The sequence below is a fragment of the Heloderma suspectum genome, chromosome 2, assembly GCF_057233095.1.
Source record: "Heloderma suspectum isolate Gila_16-S chromosome 2, 16-S_ref, whole genome shotgun sequence".
NCBI lineage: Eukaryota > Metazoa > Chordata > Lepidosauria > Squamata > Helodermatidae > Heloderma > Heloderma suspectum.
The window spans coordinates 49231071-49252593 of NC_139459.1; the positions used below are offsets into that span (position 1 = coordinate 49231071).

General features: G+C 43.0%; 1 protein-coding gene across 1 annotated transcript; it reads left to right on the forward strand.

Moving 5' to 3' along the window:
* Positions 1-1911: 1911 nt before the first annotated feature.
* On the forward strand, positions 1912-20779 carry ENC1 (ectodermal-neural cortex 1). Its single transcript, XM_084833479.1, has 3 exons — positions 1912-2268; positions 9956-11757; positions 16805-20779. Exon 2 carries the CDS (start codon positions 9968-9970, stop codon positions 11735-11737), a length of 1770 nt encoding a protein of 589 aa, XP_084689605.1. The 5' UTR covers positions 1912-2268; positions 9956-9967; the 3' UTR covers positions 11738-11757; positions 16805-20779.
* Positions 20780-21523: the final 744 nt, after the last annotated feature.

Here is a 21523-nt window from a genome sequence, read left to right on the forward strand (position 1 = left end):
AAATCACGCGATATAGTAGTGCCAACTGCTGGAGGTATAAATGAAACATAAGGGAAGGAACTGGCAAAAACAAGGTGGAGAGGGGGAGTGGTGTATTGTGCTGATTATAAACCTGCAAAGACTCTGGAAGACGAAGCCCTGGTAAGGCTGCAGGATTTTTGCTTAATGTAGGGAAGCCCAATGTCTTTCAGCTCCCAGACTGCTGCAAACAGGTTTACCTGACTCTGCTCTGCTTGTTGACTGATCTGCCATGCTGCTGACTTCTGGACCCGTTTAAGACTCACCTCATTGGACTATGCTTGTTGCTGGACTGTTTCACTGTCATTGATCCCGGCTTCATTCAAGGCCTTGTGCTTTAGGCTACCTTGTTTCTGAATAGTACTGTTGTGTTTCTGACCTCAGCCTGCTTTCGGTCTCGTGTGGATTTGCCCCACCCTCTGTCCTAGGGCTTGGTTTTGACTTGGCCTTCACAGGAGGGCGGGTACGCTCAACAACAGGAGAGGGAAGTGTTGGTGCATGATGGATACGGAAAGAGAGAGGTACAGTCATGAGGAAGAAGTCTTGTTGAGGGGTTGAAGAGATGCTGCAGGCCTGATACAGCTTGCAGTGAGGAACAAAGGCAATGAACTTGTGCTGCATTCAGGTTGTTGCTGCGCAATGAACTTGTATCAAAAGCTTGCATCTCCATAGCAATGGCCTGTGCTTGCTATTTGGTGCTGTAGAATACTGGAAGGCACAAGACGACTCTGGAGATGATCAGCAACCTTTCCTCCCTATCATAAAAGTGGATACCAGCCATGCAAATTGTACAAACTGTCTGAAGGCCTGCAACTGTCCTGTCAGCTGTGTGAATGGGAGGGTAGTAGAATTGGCTGAAGCCCACCCACTCTTTATGTCGGCTGTAGGAATGTGAGGTACTGTACGATAAGCAACATGCAGATACGGCCCCGCTATTACATACTTACCTGGGAGCCGGAAAGGGCCTTTTCTGTGGCAGTACCCCAGATTTGGAATACCCTTCCCAAAGAAATTTGACTGGTGCAGACACCACAATCCTTGGGGTGCCAAGTCAAGATCTTGGTTTGCTCAGGGCGTTTCAACTGGGTTTTATGCCCTCTCTCCGCTTTACAGTGTTGTAGCTTTCTTGCCCCTTCACTTTTGTTTGTGCCGAGGATATTGTTGCTCTTTATTGGATTGTATTATTATTATTATTATTGATGGAATCCATTCAGGCGATGGTCATAACAGCAATAATTTTAAAATCTTGCATTTTTGCTACTGTTATGTACTGACTTTTAAAATGTACAATATTCAAGCATCCTACTCATCCCCCCCACCTCAATGATGTGCGGCAGCCAAAATGTGTACGTTTGTGACACCGTGCTGGGGGGAAACTGGGAAAAGTTTGACGTTAACATCAGTTGCGGCGGGCCACATCACCCCGCCCTATGGATCACAGGAAGCGTCCCTCCCCGCCTGTGGCCCCCTCTCACTGTCGCCCCATGCGCTGCCCTGGGCGCTCGCCTCTAAACCGGGTGTCTCGGCTTTCCCGCACACGTTATAACACGGGGCGCGCGCTCTCGGACAGCTCCGCGCAGGGACGCCCAGCCAGCGCTCTTGAGATGCGCTTTACACCCACCAGCCGCGGCGACCACGAGGCTAGCGGGAAACCGCTGGAAGGGGGCCGCTGTTCCGCAGGCTCCCGGGCGCGCCGGCGCCTCCCGGGCCGAGGCAAGGGCGGCGCCGCCCCTGCGCTCCGCCCCGAGCCTCTGTTCTCCCCCCCCGCGTCGCCCAGGCTACGTCGCCGGGAGCTTCTCCTCCCCCCGCCCCCTGCGCGCCGCTCGCTCTTGGCACATGTGACCCTCCCCGCCGGCAGCCCCATATACGCGGCCCCTCGCGCCCGTCCAGGCCAGAGGAAGAGCGGCAGGCGAGGCGGCGAGAGCGCGCTGCCGCCACACCTCCTTTTGCCGCCCTCCTGCCTACTGCAGCAGGCAGCGCCAACGCCGCCCCTTCTGCGCGCGGACACGCTGAGGCGGTCGGTCGCCCCGGCAGGTCGGCGCGGCTGTTGTCGCCGTGGAGAGGGGAGCCGGCCGGCCAGCCAGCCGCGGCTCGGCAGAACTTGGCGGCTGAAGGACGGACAGCGAGCCGCCCGCTGACCCTGGCGCGGGGAAGGACCGGCTCCGGCGCCCTCTCCTCTCGCGCGTCCATGCCGTGAGCTGCCCGGGTCTCAGGAGGCAGGACGCGAGCGCCGCGGAGGAAGCGCCGGCTGTAAGTTGACGGAGCCGCTTCCCCTCCGACCTGTTGCAGCGGCGTGCCTTGCCTAGTTCAGGGGCCGGCTGAGCGGGGTCGCTGTAAGCCGGCTCAGTGGGCGAAGGGGACGGCGGCCGTAGATTTCAGGAGGAGGGCTGGGCGGACGTTGCATCCGTCGAGCAGGCTTGAGTTGATGCGCCGTGGCGGCGGGCTACCTGCCCGAGCCTGCGCGCGCGGTTTACTCAGAAGTAAGCCTCGCTGAGTTCAAGGGGACTTGTTCCCAAGCGTAGGGCTGCAGCAGTAGCTCCCGAAAGCGGTTTTGCTTTCAGTGCCGGCGCAGGGATGCTTTTGAGCATGTCCAGAGTGCACCGCTGAGTACTACCCTCAGACAGTCTCCACATTGTGGGATATGTGGGGCGGGCGGGCAGAGTGTCGGAAGGTGGAACTTCAGAGCAGGCTTGATCTCCCGCACGTTTCGTTTGGACATGGGGGGGGGGGAGATGCTCCTGCGATTTCGCCCGCGCGGGACGGCTGTGCAGCCGAGGAGGGAGCTGGGTTGCTGCGCTTTCTTCCTTTGCCGTTCCACAGGAAGAGGGAGGGTCAGAGGGTGTGTTGGCTGCTTCCTTCCTTTCTCTCTCTTCCCAGGGATGGCTCGGATTTTTTCCCTTCTTGATTTCAAAGCCGAGAGACGTGCGCGGCAGCCGTTGACACAGCTTTTGTGTTTTGTGGAGGCGCACATGTCCCTCTCGCTGGTCTTCCAGGCAGCGGCGGAACGTACGAATTGGCAAGGAAGTGGAAAAAAGGAACCGGGCTGTACATGTTTAAAAATTTTAGGCGTCTTAGTACAAGTAGTATTTTGATCGGCGGGATCAACGTACAACTGAAATGTGAAATAAAATTGCTCACGCTCTCACTCAGCTCCCCTAAATCACTGGAAAATGTGGAGTGTGCCCTTTAAGATTTCCAGACCCCCCCAAAAGGAGGGCATATGCATTTCTGTATGGTTTTATGAAGCTGGGATTTCAATCATTTATGGTGTGATGTTCAGGAATAAAGGGAACTTCAAAATATAAGGCAATCCTAGGGTAAAATCCAACATAAATCTTACTTAGAGTAGACCCATTAAAATGAGTGGGGCTTAAGTTCGTCTGACTGAAGTCCCATTCATTTCAGTGGGTCTTAGTAGGACTTAGAATAAATTTCACCCCAAAGTTGTCACTTTTTCAGTTGTGAGTGTTCACTGTGAACTATCCTTCTAGGCTTGTGTTATTTACTGATACTTCATCTGAATATTTAAAATCCTATGCAAAAGATTATCCAAACAATAACTTTCTGTGTAAATTCAAGAAAGCAGACTAATCTGTTTTTGCACTGTTGTCTATTTCAAAACTGATAAGAAAATAAAATACTGATGGATACATAGTAATATGGATGTTCAACGGTTAATAGCAGTATCTGTCTCTGGTAAATTGAAATCCATTAATTTTTACACTGGCCAGTAGGTCTCTGCGTAAACCAAAATTAGCTAAATAAACAGAGCAGAATCTTTTCCTAGCCATATATGATTTCATGTAATAAAGAATGATGAACTGTATCAACATTTGCTTAGTAACTGAGCTCACCTTTCATGCAGCCCCTTTGAAGTCTGAGAGGACAGGAAGTAAAAGAGGATTTTTGCCCTAGGGTGTTTTCTTTATAATTTGGTAGAGTATTATTGCTGCATATGAAAAACAGAAAGTAAGTATATATCGTTTATTGGAACAACTGCCTAAAACAGCCTTCCCCAACCTGGTGCCCTCCAGATGTATTGCATTACAATACATAATTGTAATCAGGGGCCATGCCAGCTGGGAATGATGGAAGTTGTAGTCCAAGACATCCAGAGGACATCAGGTTGCGGAAGGCTGGCTTAAAACAAAATGTGTGCAAATCTTGACTTGAGCTCTGAAACACACACACACTTTATTTCCTGGGTAACTTTTAGAACAAGCAGCTGAATGACAGCTCTCCTCTTGCAGTAAAATGATTACTCATAATCAGTTCTTTGGCCATTTGCTCATTGCTTTGATCAAGACTCTCAGTTATCACAGTTTGCTTTGGAGACTAAGTGGAGCCTCCAAGTTCAGAGACAGCATACCTTGGCATGCAAGATCTTGGGGGACAAACAACAGGGGCTAGTTCCCTGCTCATGAGCTTGCAAAAATAGGCTGATGTTAGAAACAGAGTGGTGGACAAGATTGGTCTGGTTAAGCAAGGCATTTCTTATACTCTAAAAAGCCTGAAAAAGTAGATAAAACAAGGAGCATATGCAGTTGCTTTTTGCAGTTGCTTTGATGTTTTTCCTACTGAATCCCTAAACATGCAGTGTTTTAGGCTGCAATCCTACAGACATTTACCTGGGAATAGGTCCCATTGAGCTTACTGGGGTTCATGTCTGAGTAGACATACTTGCATAGGATTGCACTGTTAGTTTAAGCTGTATTTTTAATGTGCAGGTTACATGTTAATCGTATGGAGGAAGTTACCTGCAGGGTGTTGCCTCATCTGTTCACTTCCCCCACTCCACGTTCAGTGTCTTTAAATTGCTAAAATATTTGTGGATTGCATAATTTGCAGCAACAAATGTTTCAAGTGACAGCTCGGAATGCAGTACAACCTTACTTATGCAGCTGGTTTGTGGGATACCCAAGATGTTCAAATAGTCTAAAGTTCATATAAATGGGTACGTTGAGATGGAGCAATATAGGAGACAGCCAGCCAGTCATATAGTTGAAGTTTTGATAATGGGTTCTGCTGTATTTTTCAAACCATCTGGGGTGAAATCTTACTAATACATATTAGAAGTCTGATGTATTCATTAAGGTCTTCGTAAATAACAGTGAGGGCCAACAGAGACATTATTTTAAATCTCTGTCTAGCAACTATGTCTTTCATTTTTACTCTAGTGTAGGTACAGAGTCCCTGATCCAGACCCTAGTGTGGGGGTTGGGGGGCTTTCAAAATCCAGATTGGGGGCCCTGCACCTACTCTAGAGTAAAAATGAAAAAGATAGCTGCTAGATAACGATTTGAAGTAATGTCTGTTTTGGTCCAGATACTCATGTATCAGAGTTTATTCTAGTGGTTGTTCTTGGAAATGGGAAGGAATAAAGATAAGGAAATTGCGTGCCTTTTAATCTAGGTTTTACTTGATCTGCCCTGAATTATTCTGGAACTACAATTTTATGAAAGAGGGAATGCTTAAGGTTAGGATTCACAAAAACTTTGCATAAGATCCCTTGCAACTGCATGGTTTGCTGAAAGAGCATACCTAAAAGATGCTTTCACGTGCAGAAAAGAGACCTAACAGAATTGGTTTTATACTGATTTTTACCATTTTTTAAAATTGAGATCAGGATCACTTGGTGATCTTCAGCAATCTGCATCAGTGAATTTTCCTCCAATTTCATTCCATTTCTGCAAATGGTCTTAGATTACCAGTTACTAATCTCAAATCAGAGAAATCATTTAACTCCTAGGGCATTCTCTTGTTTAGCGTTCGGCTTTTAATTTACATTTTAAGGATCACTTCCTCTGTGATGCTGTTTATAGCCACATCTATGGGAGTCTTGATTTGGCAAGTAATTCATGGAATTGGTCCTACTGCAGGTACACTTTATTTGCTTTTTGTACATTTTAAATGTTTGTTGTTAGTGTGCATTAAACCATATATTTTCCCTCTTCCTGCCAAGGACAACTTCTAGGAAGGGTTGATCCTATCATAAATGTTTATGTGAGCAGACTTTATGTCTTTTTAGAGTTTCTTTCACATGCATGAAGCATCCTATCTCTGCAGAGCTCAAGGCAAAACTTGTTATAGGTCCAGATCTCAGGAGCTTCTTACCTAATTAAAGGTGCAGTCCTATGCATATTTAGGCAGAAAAAAGTTCTACAACACCCAGTGTGTTGCAGCCAGTACTGCTGGCTGGGGAATGCTGGGAGTTTAGGACTTTTTTATGTCTAAACATGCATAGGATTGCACCCTTACTTGATTTTGCAGATCGCTTTATATAAAGTACCTCTTGGTTACAGGTATTTTGGACATGCTAGGCTTCCTTTACACTCCGGGAGAGAGCGGAGGACAGGAAGGCCTGGCGTGCTATGGTCCATGGGGTCACGAAGAGTCGGACACGACTTAACGACTGAACAACAACAACAGGCTTCCTTTGCTCCTGCTTTCTACTTGTGTCATGACTGTAGCCTCAGATGGTGTTGACTTTCTGCAGCAGGGTGAAATGAGTAATAAGTTCCTTCTAGATGTATGATTTCAGTGGTTTAAACGAATCAGGAAAAATATAGACAATATTTTGTACTAAAGTAGTTTCATAGTATGTAAATAGTTCCAACTGCAGTTTTTTACCTGATGACTCCAACTCATGGGTGATAATATAATCTAACATTCCAGAAGGTATAGCAGTGGACTCCTTGAGGCAGCAAGGTACATTTTAATCCAGGATTAGTTTCTGGGACTCTTGAATGCCAAATTAATGTTTGATTGTCAGATAATTTTATTAGCTGTAACAGATAATAATACTCATGTCTAATTTGATTTATATGATATAGACAGTGCAGTCTTAAACATGTTTACTCTGAATTAAACCCATGTAAAATCAGTGGGGCTAACTCCGTAATATGTATGTTTAGGATTACAACCTGAGTCAATATTATGTAATATCATTCTTGATAACTTACTTTGTACCACATTTTGGCTAATGCAGAAATGTGAAACATTATACCCAGAAAGCAAATTATAGAGAGCTTTGGCTATTGGACTGTATATAAATTTAATAAATAAATACATAAATAAAGATAGAATAAAATAAATAAAATATGACTGTTTTGCAAAATGTAAGCCAGAAACATAATTAAAGTGCTGTTCATTCCTTATGATTGTCACTAAGCAACCAAAAAGCTAGATAATAAAACAATTATTGCATGTTCAGCGATTAGGGTATGTCATACCTCTCGCACTGACTGAGGTATGCGTCTTTCATTGTATGTTATTGCTGCCAGTTTACAGATTTCCCTTCAAGTTGAGACTATGCTTCCCAAATCAGTAATACTTAGTTTCAAGTAGATATGATTAGGATTGGACTGTAAAGCTAAAAAAACATCTGGACTCATATCAGTTTCCACATGTGCCTAATGGGGAGCAGCACTTATGAATCAAGATGAGCTGTAACTGGACGGGAAACTTGTGGGCCTCTGGATATTTTAGCCCACAACACTCATCAGCCCTAGCCAGCACAGCCAGTGGTGAGGAATGATGGGAGCTGTATGCCAGAACATCTGGAGAGCCACAAGTTGCCCACCTCTGAGGTAGAATAAGAGCCAACACTGTCTCCATGAGTCTCCAAAACAGGAGGGTTCTCAGGCATCAAAGGAGGTGTTGGGGAGTGGGGCTCTTTCTTCACCTGTAATGGCCCCTCACAACTGGAGCACTGTGGACATTTCATGTTCTAAAGCAGGCCTTTTCTCCCTGAGCTCCAGTTTCTATATTTCTAGGGCCTGGCTGAGTCCTCCCAAGTGTCGCTTCTGACTCATCACCTGGAAGCAGACTAATGAATAGTTTAGCTTCTCTTTCTCCAGGTTATGTTGACTTTTTCTGATTGGGTGACAGGCTTAGTCTTGTGGGAAAGTTTCATCGAGGTCATGGCAAATTATATCTTTCTGTCCTTTAAACTTCCTTCACTCCTACCTTTGGCCTAGGCTGTGGAGACATTGGCTCTTTTCTGTGGGCTGTGGTGGTTTCTATGAAACCTGAATCAAAGCTGGTTGGACTTGTGCAGCAGGCAGACCCAACCCCACTGGACTTTTAAACTCTGTTATGAGCATGAGAGCTCTCCATTGTGGTCACTTGTGGTATGCCTTCCACTTAGCTGCTTCCCTTCCTAGCTCACAAATGTGTTCTCCTGGCCACCCAAACCCTCCCGTCTCTTGCGCCTTCCTAAATAGAACAGAATGGTGCAGCTTGAACCTAGAAGCAATATTAAAGACCTGTTTGGGTGCTGGGTTGTAGATTCATGTTGCTACAGCTTGTATCCCTATCATCACCCAATCTTATTGGGTTGGATCCAGTGTAAGCCTGCCATGAATAGAAGAGCTACTTACTCTGGCAGGGGAATTCTCTTGGATGGAGTGAGGGGAAGGTGATCTTTTGTTGATTCCCCATTCTCTATGCACCTTGATAATCTGCTTTGGAGGGTTGGTGGACCCTCTGGAAGAATGGGGGAGGGGGCACTGGGGGCTACAGAGGGAGGGGGAAATCAGCAAAAGCCGCCTCCCCTCTTTTCCATCTGCAGGAGTGTTCTGAATGGAACTCTGCTCAGGGGCTGCTCCTGTTGATGGAATAAAGGCTGAATCCAACCCACAGTTTTTCAGCAGCATCTAAATCCTGTTCTCCAGTGAATCAACCCCAAGGATTTGTCCTATGGGAAAAATATGAATCTCTATGCTTTCTGTAAGCATACTCCCCCTAAGATTAGTAGTTCTTTCCCCCCTAAAAATGGGAGGAGACTCCAGAATTGGGGCTGTACTTTGGTTTAGCATTGTGCTAAACCACAGTGCTTGTAGTTTAGAATATCTTCTATTGGAGATATGGGGTAAAATAACATAAATCCTACCTAGAGTGGATCCATTGAAATGAAGTAGTCCTAAGTTAGTCATGACTAACATGTTCTGTTCATTTCAATGGGTCTACTCTAAGTAGGACATGTTGGATTTTACTCAAGGGGGTGTAGCTCTCAGGCAGAGTCTACTCCTAGCATTCCAGCCTTCCCCAGTCTGGTGCCCACCAGATTGCCATTGGCCATGCTGGTTGGGGATGTTTGTTTATTCGTTCAGTTGCTTCTGACTCTTCATGGACCAGCCCACACCATGTAGATTGTAATCCAACAGTCTGGAGGGAACTGGGCTGCGGAAGGCTGCACTAGGGTAGTAAAAGTAAAAATATGCTATGGTTGATCTATCTCTGCCTTACCTTTTACATACCTTCTTGCTGTGGGTGGAGCAGTCTTATCAGGATACCATCTTAATGAGGTTAATTTGTGGATGCTTGTATTCCTTTTAGTATTTTCACATTCCTGAATGTAGCGTGCCCTTTTGCTTTTCCTGCTGTGATTCAAAGCAGGAGAATGTTTTAAGTATGTGTATCTGTGCATATTTAATGAATCAGCTGTTCTACACTGGGGAGGTGTGAAATAAAACAGGGCTCCCCCCCCCCCACACACACATTCTGACTTATACTGTCACCTTATATTGCCATGGAACTGGGAGATCTGGTTTGCCAAGATAAACCTGCTGTCTTGAGCAATAATTTTTAGATATGTCACTTAAGACATTTGTATTAGGAAAATACAAACAGGCATGGAGTTCTTTGACCTCAGCTTCTGTTTAACATTGCTCAGAATAGTGTTATGCTTTGCAAGCTGGTAAAAAGAGAAGTTAGAGGCTGTATATTTATCTGTGAATAAGCTCCACTGAACATGTATATTTTATTAATTTTATTCTGTCTATTACATTTCTATACCACCCAATAGCCAAAGCTGTCCGGGCCGGTTCAGAAAAATTAATGTATCAGATTGTGCTGTTTAATTGCTGCTTTAAAAAAAAAATGTTTTACACTGTTCTTCTAAGACTTCTTAACTGTATTTATTGTTTATGTTTAGGTGTGGAAGAAAATGTCAGTCAGCATGCATGAGAATCGCAAGTCTAGGGCCAGCACCGGTTCCATAAACATATATTTATTCCACAAATCTTCATATGCTGATAGCGTCCTCACTCATCTCAACCTCCTGCGTCAGCAGCGTCTTTTTACAGATGTGCTTCTCCATGCTGGGAACAAATCATTTCCTTGCCATAGAGCTGTCCTAGCAGCTTGCAGTCGCTATTTTGAAGCCATGTTCAGTGGAGGACTCAAAGAGAGCCAAGCCAGTGAGGTCAACTTCCATAACTCCATCCACCCGGAAGTTCTGGAACTTCTCCTGGACTATGCTTACTCCTCAAGGGTCATCATTAATGAAGAAAATGCAGAATCTCTTCTAGAGGCAGGTGACATGTTAGAATTCCAAGACATCAGAGATGCTTGTGCAGAATTCTTAGAGAAGAACCTTCATCCCACTAACTGCCTTGGCATGCTGCTTCTATCAGATGCTCACCAATGTACCAAACTTTATGATCTCTCTTGGAGGATGTGCCTTAGCAACTTCCAAACCATCAGCAAAAGCGAAGATTTTCTCCAGCTTCCCAAAGACATGGTTGTACAGCTCTTGTCTAGTGAAGAATTAGAGACTGAAGATGAGCGGTTAGTATATGAGTCTGCCATGAACTGGATTAACTATGATCTGAATAAACGCCACTGTTACCTGCCGGAATTGTTGCAGACTGTGAGACTTGCTCTTCTGCCGGCCATCTATCTAATGGAGAATGTAGCAACTGAGGAGCTTATCACCAAGCAGAGGAAGAGCAAGGAGATTGTAGAAGAAGCAATAAGGTGCAAATTGAAGATTTTGCAGAATGATGGCGTAGTCACCAGTTTGTGTGCAAGGCCTCGAAAAACGGGCCATGCCCTATTTCTTTTGGGAGGACAAACTTTTATGTGTGACAAGTTGTACCTGGTTGACCAAAAAGCAAAGGAGATAATTCCAAAAGCTGACATTCCAAGCCCAAGGAAAGAGTTCAGTGCTTGTGCGATTGGCTGTAAAGTCTATATTACTGGTGGCCGGGGGTCTGAAAATGGAGTCTCTAAAGATGTTTGGGTGTATGATACACTTCATGAAGAGTGGTCTAAAGCTGCTCCCATGCTAGTTGCTCGGTTTGGTCATGGTTCTGCTGAACTCAAACATTGTCTTTATGTTGTAGGAGGGCACACAGCAGCCACCGGTTGTCTTCCAGCTTCTCCTTCAGTGTCCTTAAAGCAAGTAGAACAGTATGACCCTGTGACCAACAAATGGACAATGGTTGCCCCGCTTCGAGAAGGAGTCAGCAATGCAGCGGTAGTCAGTGCAAAGTTGAAGCTATTTGCTTTTGGCGGAACCAGTGTCAGCCATGATAAGCTACCCAAAGTTCAATGTTATGACCTGTGTGAAAACAGATGGACAGTGCCAGCTACCTGTCCTCAGCCATGGCGATACACAGCTGCAGCTGTTCTGGGCAACCAGATTTTTATTATGGGTGGCGATACTGAATTCTCTGCATGCTCAGCATATAAATTCAACAGTGAAACTTACCAGTGGACTAAAGTGGGAGATGTGACAGCTAAGAGAATGAGCTGTCATGCAGTAGCATCTGGAAACAAGCTGTATGTTGTTGGGGGATATTTTGGCATCCAGAGATGCAAAACGCTAGATTGCTATGACCCAACGCTAGATGTGTGGAACAGCATAACCACAGTGCCCTATTCACTCATTCCCACTGCGTTTGTGAGCACATGGAAGCATCTCCCTTCTTAACTGCATGTGTGTCCATACAGGTGAGAAACCACACCTGCAAATAGAAATGGCTGTTTTACATTTAAATAGGTATAAATGTCAACTGTAGTGCTTTTTCTGAAGGGAGCAGAAAAGGTGGCTTGGTGGTAACTTGGATAGCTTTTAAAAAGTGGCAACTTTAATGGCTTTAAAAGGGGATTAGACAAATTAATGGAGGGTAAGGCTATCAGTGGCTGTTAGTAATGATGGATGTATATTACTTCCAGTATCGGAAGCAGTATGCCTCTATATGCCAGTTGCTAGGGAACACAGGAATGGGTGGGTGCTATTGCACTCATGTCCTACTAGTAGGCTTCCCAGGGGCAGCTGGTTGGCCACTGTGTGAACAGAATGCTGGACTAGATAGGCATTTGGTCTGATTCAGCATCACTGTTTTTACATTCTTATATTCATGATTCAGCTTGTCCCATTGTTGACAGAATCAGGAATAGTTCCCCACTTTCTTAATTAAACCTCATTGGCATGCAGTATAAGATCAGTTTGCACGAACTGTTCAGCTCAGTACTGTGACTTGCCCCTGTTAAGTATCTGTGTGAGTGATCTAATGTCTGAACTGGGCAATGGCACAGATACAGCCATCCATAATACTTGTGTTCATGACCCAGGAATCGCTTCTGGATGTATCCATGATTGTCTGGTTTACATGTTATATATGTTTATGCAAGCATTTCCTTCAGGGTAGTTGGGGGGTTGCTCGCATATAGGGGAAAAAAGTCTTGTGTGAATTGGTCTATATATAATTACAAAATATCTTGATAAAATTACATCTGGAGGGAGATGGTATAATTGAATTAGTTCAAGTTCAAACTAATATATTTTTCTTACAACAGATAATGTTGCTTGAACTCCATGAGATTAGCATGTTCATACCATTGCCTACCTGACTCCACTGTTTATTAATGACACTTACTTGAAAACAAGTTAAATTGAAATCAGTGGAACTGATTGCAAATAAAAATATTTATGATAGTACAGCAAGCAGTATAGTTGTTAACTTTGATTTATAAATGGGCAACTATCATCTGCTTGCATGGACTATCTTTTGAAAAGACCTTAGGAGTATATCACCAAATGAAAATGCTGCGGGTTCACGTAGCTTAACTTGGTGAAATCAGGATTATTTATAACATGTAAGGAAAAAGCTTCTGCTTCAGAGGGAGAAAAAGGAGTTTGGTTCCTGTGTCGGCTGGTGAATCATGCTGACCTTACAGTTTATAAGAAGACATGCCATTTGGCACAAGTAATAATTTGGTCTGCGACTCAGAGCGTTCCAAAGCCCATAAATTCTACGTTATAGTTTAGTGCTATGGCCCAGTTTGCACCTGATGATGTGGGCAGGTGCAAAGTTGGTGACTTCAGTGGAATGGCATCTGCTTACAAGCAACTCTGAATTTGAACTAGCTCATGCAGGTGCTTGTACAGTTCTCTTGCTGTTGGTGTAAATGTTTTTTGCCTTCTGATCTTTCCCCCCACTTTGAAATACCAATAAAACCTTGCAATATATCCTTTTCTTAAGAAATGGCCAGCTATTTCTTTAATCTCAACTTGCCTTTCCATCCCTTTTTCACTCTTCCAAAATTGCAAGATTTGTTTTAAACTGAGGGTTGGATCCAAAGCTGTCATTCTGCTGACAGAAGCGGTTCCACCAAGAAAACCAGGAAAGGGCTGCTTCCCCTTCCCCCACCGCTGTGTGCACTCAAAACCTGCTCTGGTGGGCTGGAAAACCCTCTGGAGTAGATGTCAGAGAGGCATGGAGGGCTGCAGTAGGGAGGAGAGAGGGAGAAATTCCTGTTGTGCTAGCAGACATCTGCTAACCCAAGGTTGGGTTTAATCCTTAATTTGCAATCCTAAACACAGGAAGGTAGAGCCATTGAATTTAGCGGGGCTTGGGTCTGAGTTGAAATGTTTGGGCTTGGGGCGCAATTTTTTTGAGTTTCTTAGAATCCTGCTCACAACCGCTTCTGCTTTTGTAAAAAAAAATCTTAAAAACAAACAAAGCTTCAACCCACATATTAGTTGACAGTGGGGCTACTCCAGTATTAGTAATCCAGGCATTGCAGTTCAAGATGTCCAAGTAGACACAAGCCTGTAATTTCTGCTGGCACTTGGAAGCTGCATTGTGGATCCATAAAACCAGCCAGGCTGTAAAGGTTCCGTGCCCTTATTATCTTCTTGTGACATTGGTGGCGAGATTAAAAGAAACTGGCTAAGTGGCTCTTGCAATAAAAGTAGGGCAACATATTGCCTTTGTAACAGAAATAAATAAATAACGAGAACCATTTAGGGATAGTGATTGTGAATTGGGCCACCAAAGTGCAAGCCCATCACCCAGCATGGTTGCAGGATTGCAACCTTAATTCCAAACAACTCAGGGTGGTGCATATGTGGTTTGCCTAGTTTTATTTTCTACGAACCCGTGAAGAAGTTTCCCTGGTCAAGAATTGTTGACAAGGTGTTCCCGGCTGTGCCCCACTTTGGCTTTCTCAGGGCTATAGGATTAGATGCTCCCAGATGATTCACTGATATCCTGGTGGATCTTACTGAGCCTTAATCTTTCTTTGGTTCCAGTTGAAGCTTTTACTGCTTATGAGTTAGGTTTTTGCACTGTAGAGGTTGTGAGCTGAAATTTATTAGGAATTGACTTGTATATTTTAATTGTGTTATTTATTTATTATATTTATATCCTGCCTTTTTTCATCTTGCAAGGAACCCAAAGTGGTTTACATAGTTCTCCTCTCCATTTTATCTTCACAACAACCCTGTAAGGTAGGCTAGGCTGAGAGTCAGTGACTGGCCCAAGGTCACCCAGTCAGCATCATAGCTGAGTGGGGACTAGAACCTAGATCTCCCGAGATCTAGTCCAACACTTAAACCACAACACTGTGCTGGCTCTCAGGCTTCCATACTGGCATCCCAGGGTTATGTCTGTAATAACAGTTTTGCCCTCATGTTGAACAGCTAACCACTTGTAACTCACCCATCCTCATTTTCACCCATGCTTGATCTTCCCACTCTTTTACAGTATTATAAAGTGCTTCATATAAGTTGTCAAAGTAATTCTTACAACAACCTTGTAAGGTATATCAGTATTATTGTTCCATATTGCAGAAAGCAGTGGGGATGGCAGGCAGGCTGAGGCTTTTAAAATACATCTTTTTTCTTTTTAAAGGAAAATGCTGGTTTCCATCCAATAATAGCAAACACTTGAGTTTGAGAATATCTTGCATACCTAAGGCTAATTGCAAATTTCCCATAATTCAAAAATTAAGCAAATAAGACATCAAGCCTCTTAGAGGCCAATAGTGAGAGAGCTGGCCACATCTCTTCAAATCACACCATTTGTGGTGATTTAAATGCTCATTAATACGACCAACTTAGTAGTAACAAATTCTTAGACTCAGAAATGTGCCAAGAGAAACACTGCATGCTCTTTCAACTTTTCTCCGAATTGTTCTTTAATCCCGCCCCCCCTGAATGTATATCATGTGTATATCCAAAGGGCTGCCCATTTGAGTTAATAAGGGCACAGAGCACATTTCCTTGCTGTGCTGTTTTCTCCCCCCATAAAGCTATTATTTAGCTTCTGTAATGTGTTGAGATAACTGAATGGATGTAGCTGTAAACTCCGTCTCTGGGGCTGCATGCACATCCATCCAGGAGGTTTTTAGTGGCTCCTGCTGCTCTGTCAGTGGGAGGGAGAGACAGAAAGGAAATTACTTCTGATTGGGCTCTGTTTTCCTGGCATTGTGTGGCCCTGGCCTGACAGCAGTTGGGAAAACCTTAAGTCTGCTTTGTCTCTTCCTTCAGACTTGCAGGCTGTCTTGAGCAGAGTTCCCCAACCCTACAAAGGAAAAAAAATCTATATAATCTATACATTATGACTGGAGTCATTATATTGGCTTCAGTGGTTGAGGCAGAGGGGAAGAAGTAGCACACCATTCACAGAAATGTGTAAAAGACTCAAATCAATGGGAAATGTTTTAAAAACAACAAAAGGGGCGTTGTCTTTAATTTGAGAGAGATGGTAAGCAAGGGCTGCAGCATTATCTTGAATGCACCCTTCTGTATTGAGGTTCTCCTTTTGGTCTGAGGCTGAATTCTGCTTTCAGTAACATGCGTGCATCTTCAAACCAGTTGCACCAATTTAACTGGAGCAGTTTTGCAGTTACACCAGCGGAAATCCCATCAAACTTGGCTTCATACATTCTGGCAGAGCTATTAATTGCTATTTTAAAAACCAGCATGGTGCCTGGTTTGAAAACTGGCTCTGAGCATAATGGAGTGAGAAGGCGGAGTATGGACGCCAAACGGTGGCATCCAAAGCCAATATTTTGTACTGAATAATCAACATACAGAAAAGGCTTCAATGGGGAGGCATTCAAGCGTACTATATTGTCGCATGACAAAACCTAGCGAAACAGTCCTGACATAATGAATAGTAGAAACGTTCTAAATAAGGGGATTAATATGTCTGCCATTCATATTCTGAATCAATTTTATTCGGGATTCTCCATGGTTAATAGGGTATTGGTTGGCAATTCTCTTCTCCAACAGGCTGTCTTTCGTCTCCCTCCTTTGCTAGTTTGATTTGGCCCATGACCAAAGTGGTATCCTGCTATTTCTGCCAGGCAACTTTTTGTGTGTGTTTGAGAAAGGTTGCATTAGATGACTTCTTTTTACTCTATCTCCGCCATGTTATCTGCTTATATAGTACATGAGAAAATTTGATGCTGAATCTATCATATTCAAGCACTGTTCGTCCCTCTTCCCCCTACCCCCACATTATTTATATTAAGTAAAAACATTTGCTTTGAGTACTGTCAGAATACAGAGTGATTAACTGGAGGTGCAGACTTTGGCTTTAAGGTGGGTTTTTTTTGGGGGGGGGTCAACAAGCTATCAGCAGGTAAGGACCAGAATTCTATGAGCTAGACCTGGCTTTTAATATCTATTTGAATTTTGACAAAAAACGTATATAGTATGTTGTTTCAACATAATCTTCTAAAACGTTTTCCTTTCTTTTCTTAGTTTACTGCATGATTTGGTGAAGAAATGTTGGAACCAACTGTGGAGAAGCGGTTATTAATGAAGAAAAATTGTTCCTGCGTGTGCGTGTGTTTTTGAGTTTGAAGAAAATCTTCTGCACCTTCTAAATTCTTAAAGCTGGAAATGAAGGAATGGGAGGGGAATATTGTCTTCAGTATATCAGCACATGGTTTAACTATGAGTGAATGAACGTATGATCTGGCCCCTGTGTTAGTAATTGTGGATTAATGTCAAGTTTAATCAGCCCTTCAAAGCTGGGGAGGGGGAGGAAGGGGGGGAACTGAAGTTTTCAGGGCTCCACAACGCAGCACAACCCTCAATTTTCATGGACTTTGCTGTTTGTGTGCGAGATTTGAAATGGTTGTCACCTCTCTTTGTAACCATTTGACATGTCAGCAGCAGCTGCAGAGGAAGTGGGCTGGGTCTGGAGCAACAAGTTGTGTGTCTTTGTGAATGAAGATGCAGCTGTATCCCTGGCTACAGGGGTGAACTTGTTCTCCTAGGCAGTGCCTGGAGCATCCATTCCAATTGCCGAGCTGCATTGATGTTGCTGTGGCAAGTGGCGTTCTACTTGCTGAAGAGCAGCAGCTCATCTTAAAAAAATAATAATTAAAAAATACTTTTTTTGCAGCATTAGTGGGTGAAGGGAAATTACTCTTTCCCCTTGTGCATTTGATTTCTTCTTGTATTTATTAATTACTCTCCTATTCCTAAATGGTTACTTGTTGTAGATATAGCTATTTATTGTTCAGTGCTTGCATGCTGAAACAATGCCTAGAGTCGTCTTCAAGTTATAAGGGCGTATGTGAATCGTATGTTTTGCACATTCTGTGATCTCTGACTTGCTGTGCTGCACAAGAAAAAGGCTGTGTAATATTTGAGGAGAGGAGAATGAGGTAGGGGTCAGGAATGGAAGGATTACAAGGTAGCATCTTAAGTTACATATGTACTGAAGGAAGAAGCCATGGAGGTCACTTTCTCAGGCTGCTGACTTTCTAGGTTACATGTGGTGTGGCTTGCTGATCGTATCCCTGTTACACATTATTTGCCTAGTCATGCCTTTTCGAATGAACTCATCTGGAAACAGCCACAGTCGCTTTACAGCTTTCTTTTTGTGCAGCCTCATCGCTACTGGAAAGGGAGGGAAACACCCTGCAGAATTTCTTTACACAGAGCCCTATTCATGGCATTATCCAACATTTGTTTTGTTTATTTATTTATTTATTTTCAGCTGATGGGATGCTTACCATTGTCCCATTTATCTGACCAAGGGAAGTCTTTCTGATTTACAGATCTGAAACAACATAAATTGGGGGGCGGGGGGAGAGAGAGAAGTGTTGTGTTTCTTTTAAAAATCATCACTAATTCAACTGGATCTTCTCTTTTGGATTGAAATAATATAAACACCTACTGCCCTCCCACTCTGCCCCATCAGTTTCTTACAAGATTTGGCATAATTTTTAGGATGACAAAGGAAAAAGTTGCTACGTCCTCAAACATTTGTATTAGTTTGCATCAATTAGCAAGTCACACTTTCAAATGTGTAGTAGCTGGAAGTGTCACGTAGAATCCTGATCAAAGAAAGGATTTTGAAATGCCTTCCCCAACAAATTTATTTTCTTAGTTTACTCTTACTTTTCAAACCTGATAATTCCTTTCTTGTTTTTCACACATCATTTCTTTGGCAGACTTCTAGATAGGATTTTCATAAGAATTGATATAGCCCAGACAAAGTAAAGCTGCCAGTCCTCCATTGTGGTTGGTTGTCTTGTCTTGTCTTAATGTTGTATAAACAAAATTACTTTGAATTGCATGCATGCATGCCTAAAAGGAGTTATAATGGTAATGCCTGCCTACATGATGATGATTATGATGATGTAGCTCAACTCTTAACTGCTTATATCATATGGAACAACATTTTAACAGTGTTCACAGTAAAATCCTGTATGTCTTAACTCAGAAGTATGTTCTGCTGTGTTCAGTGGGGCTTATTCCCTAGTAGAGTCTTTTCCAACTTGGTGCCCTTTGATGTGTATGCTGGCTGGGGATGATAGGAGTTGTAGTCCAGCACATCTGGAAGTCATCAAGCTGGGGAAGGGTGAGGTATGTTTAGGATTGCATCTCAGTCTTTAAGAGTTTTCTCATGCTGCCAAGGGCTAGTTTTCCTGACTCTCAATATATGCATTTCTTAAGAAAGGAGTGTGTGTGCAATTTTACAAATAGTGAATTGTTCTTAGCATGGTTAGCAGAAAGGTTTTTAAGAAATTCTGAACTACACAAATCATAAACTTTGTATTGCAAACCACTGTTTTGATTTGCAAATTTTTGACAAGTGCTCACATTTTTTTTCATTATCACTATAACAAGGAAGGCTGCATGAGAGGATTCCAGAATAAAACTCTGATTCAGATGTACTGAGTGCCTAGGGTGAAGTGTTGCTAGGCATTGCTAGGTTTGTGCATGTTCATGACACTGAGATATTTGTCAGTCAAGACACTGCTATTCTGGACCAATGCACTCAGTACAGCTGCACTGAAGTGCAGAACGAGTACAGATGCAATTTGCTATTGGCCACTTTGTGCTCTGGAGATGGCCATTGACATTTACTATTAGTCGGTTTTGCAGGTTTAAGAATCACTGTGGAAGTTGACTATAAAAAAGCCTCTTAAGGGCGCAATCCTATGCACATTTAGACGAAGAAAAGGCCTACAATTCCCAACATGCTCCAGCTAGCATAGCTGTCTAGGGAATGCTGGGAGTTGTAGGACTTCTTTCGGTCTAAACATGCATAAGATTGCACCCTAAACAACAAAAAATGCCAATAGAAAGATGTGTTAGATTAATAACGTAAAATAATAAATCATCTTCCAAATTATACATCATTGGTTGTTTAAAAACTGGGAAATCCTTAGAACATTAATTTTTACCAGGAACATCCCCACATTAAATTCAATTCTAATAAAATTGACCACCATAAACCCTTTATGCAAGAGTTGTTCCTCAGTTTCATCGGATTGGAGGTGTCTTTGGCCTTTTTAAAAATTTACATGCAAACAAAGTAACTGTGAAGTAGTGCTGAACCGTAAGAATGTTCTTGTGTTCACTTAGCACAGGCATTAATGACTCAAGGTGTTTTGAGTAAAGGGTCAAAAATCCTTTGTTTTCTTTGTTGAGAGAAGTGACAGAATTCTGTCTGCAGTGGCTCTCTATATAGCTGTTTAGCTTATGACACAAATCTGTTTTGTAATACCATCCAATTTCCTAAAGCATCTGAAGTTTCTGCAGTTGTATTTCAAAGCAGTGGTTTGCTTTCAAGTCCTTGGATTTAATTCCTGGGTATAGGTTGGAGGAAACTGAAAATCAGGGTGGGCCTTTAGCCCTGCAGGCGAATATTTTGGGCTCCTGTTCTTTTCAATTGACGTGGGAATCCCGACTTACTACTTGGCGATTCCAGTCCAAAAAAACAGCCCACACTTCTGAGACAAATGCAATTCGCACAAGAGTGCACACAAAAACCTTGGCATAAGACAAGAAAGTTCTTCGTATTTTGTGGGCTGGTTGCTGTGGAGACAGGCAACAAAGGACAGCCTACCACTTCTGGTATAATTGTGTAGCCCCTTTTCTCTAGGCCTGACACCTGTCTGAATAAGAGTGATTAGAGCTGAATAGCGTCCCTTGTCTGACAATTGAAGATGCGGTTCACGTACAAAAAGAAAAAGGAAAACTGTACAAGTGAAGAAGTGAAATGTCTATGTTGTGTCTCTCTGTTTGCCACCACATTTTGAGGTTTTGTAAAACTGCATTTTTTTCACAATGTGAAACTGAAGGTCAATAAATTATTAGAGATTTTCTCTTTAATGAACAAGTTCTTGAGTTTTTACTTTCATTGCAAAAATGTTTGGATCCACTTATAACTTGTGTCTTAATAAAAAGGGCATATCCTACAAGGAGTTCACTGATTTGTTTTAAATGTCTGCTTCAGTTACACTTGGAATGCTCTCCTTTGTTCTTTCCTGTCACTTTTCCTATGAACTAGCTCTGAAAGTTCCACAGCTAAAATGACAGGAGCTTTAAGGTGGCTCTGTGGACAGGAAATGCAAGAGTTTGTAAATCCTCTACCTCTTGAAGCATGGCTTAGCGACTGATGTTACTTCAGAAGGAAATTATGCAAGTCAAATCCTGTAGAATTATTCCTGAAGGGTGGTGGGGGGAGATAAGTGCATTTTTATATAATTTATGCCTTTTAGTTATTAATGTGTCATAAATAGTATTGGTTTGAATCCAGACTTAGTCATGCTCAGAGTAGACTCATTAAACTCAATGGGTCTTAAGTTAGTTATGACTAACTTAGGTCCCATTGGGTTCAATGGGTCTACTCTAAGCACAACTAAGTCTAGAACCAATCCATAGTTTACTGTTTCCTTAGCACACATGTGGTTCCAGTTAGCGATGAGCAGATCTTCCCCATTTCATTCATTGATTCTTCTGTGGGTTCGCTCTGCCCTGTATGCTTCCAGTAAACCTGAATACTAGTTTAACTAGGAGATTGTCTTAATTTTAGGTACAGAATTGGAACATGTAGAATTTGCTGTAGTTTTCCATTCATTTGCATCTGAACCTTCCACTTTACTAATAGCACGTGCTCATGGATAAAACATTGCAATAAAGCAATTTCAACATGTTTGTACATATGGTTGTATC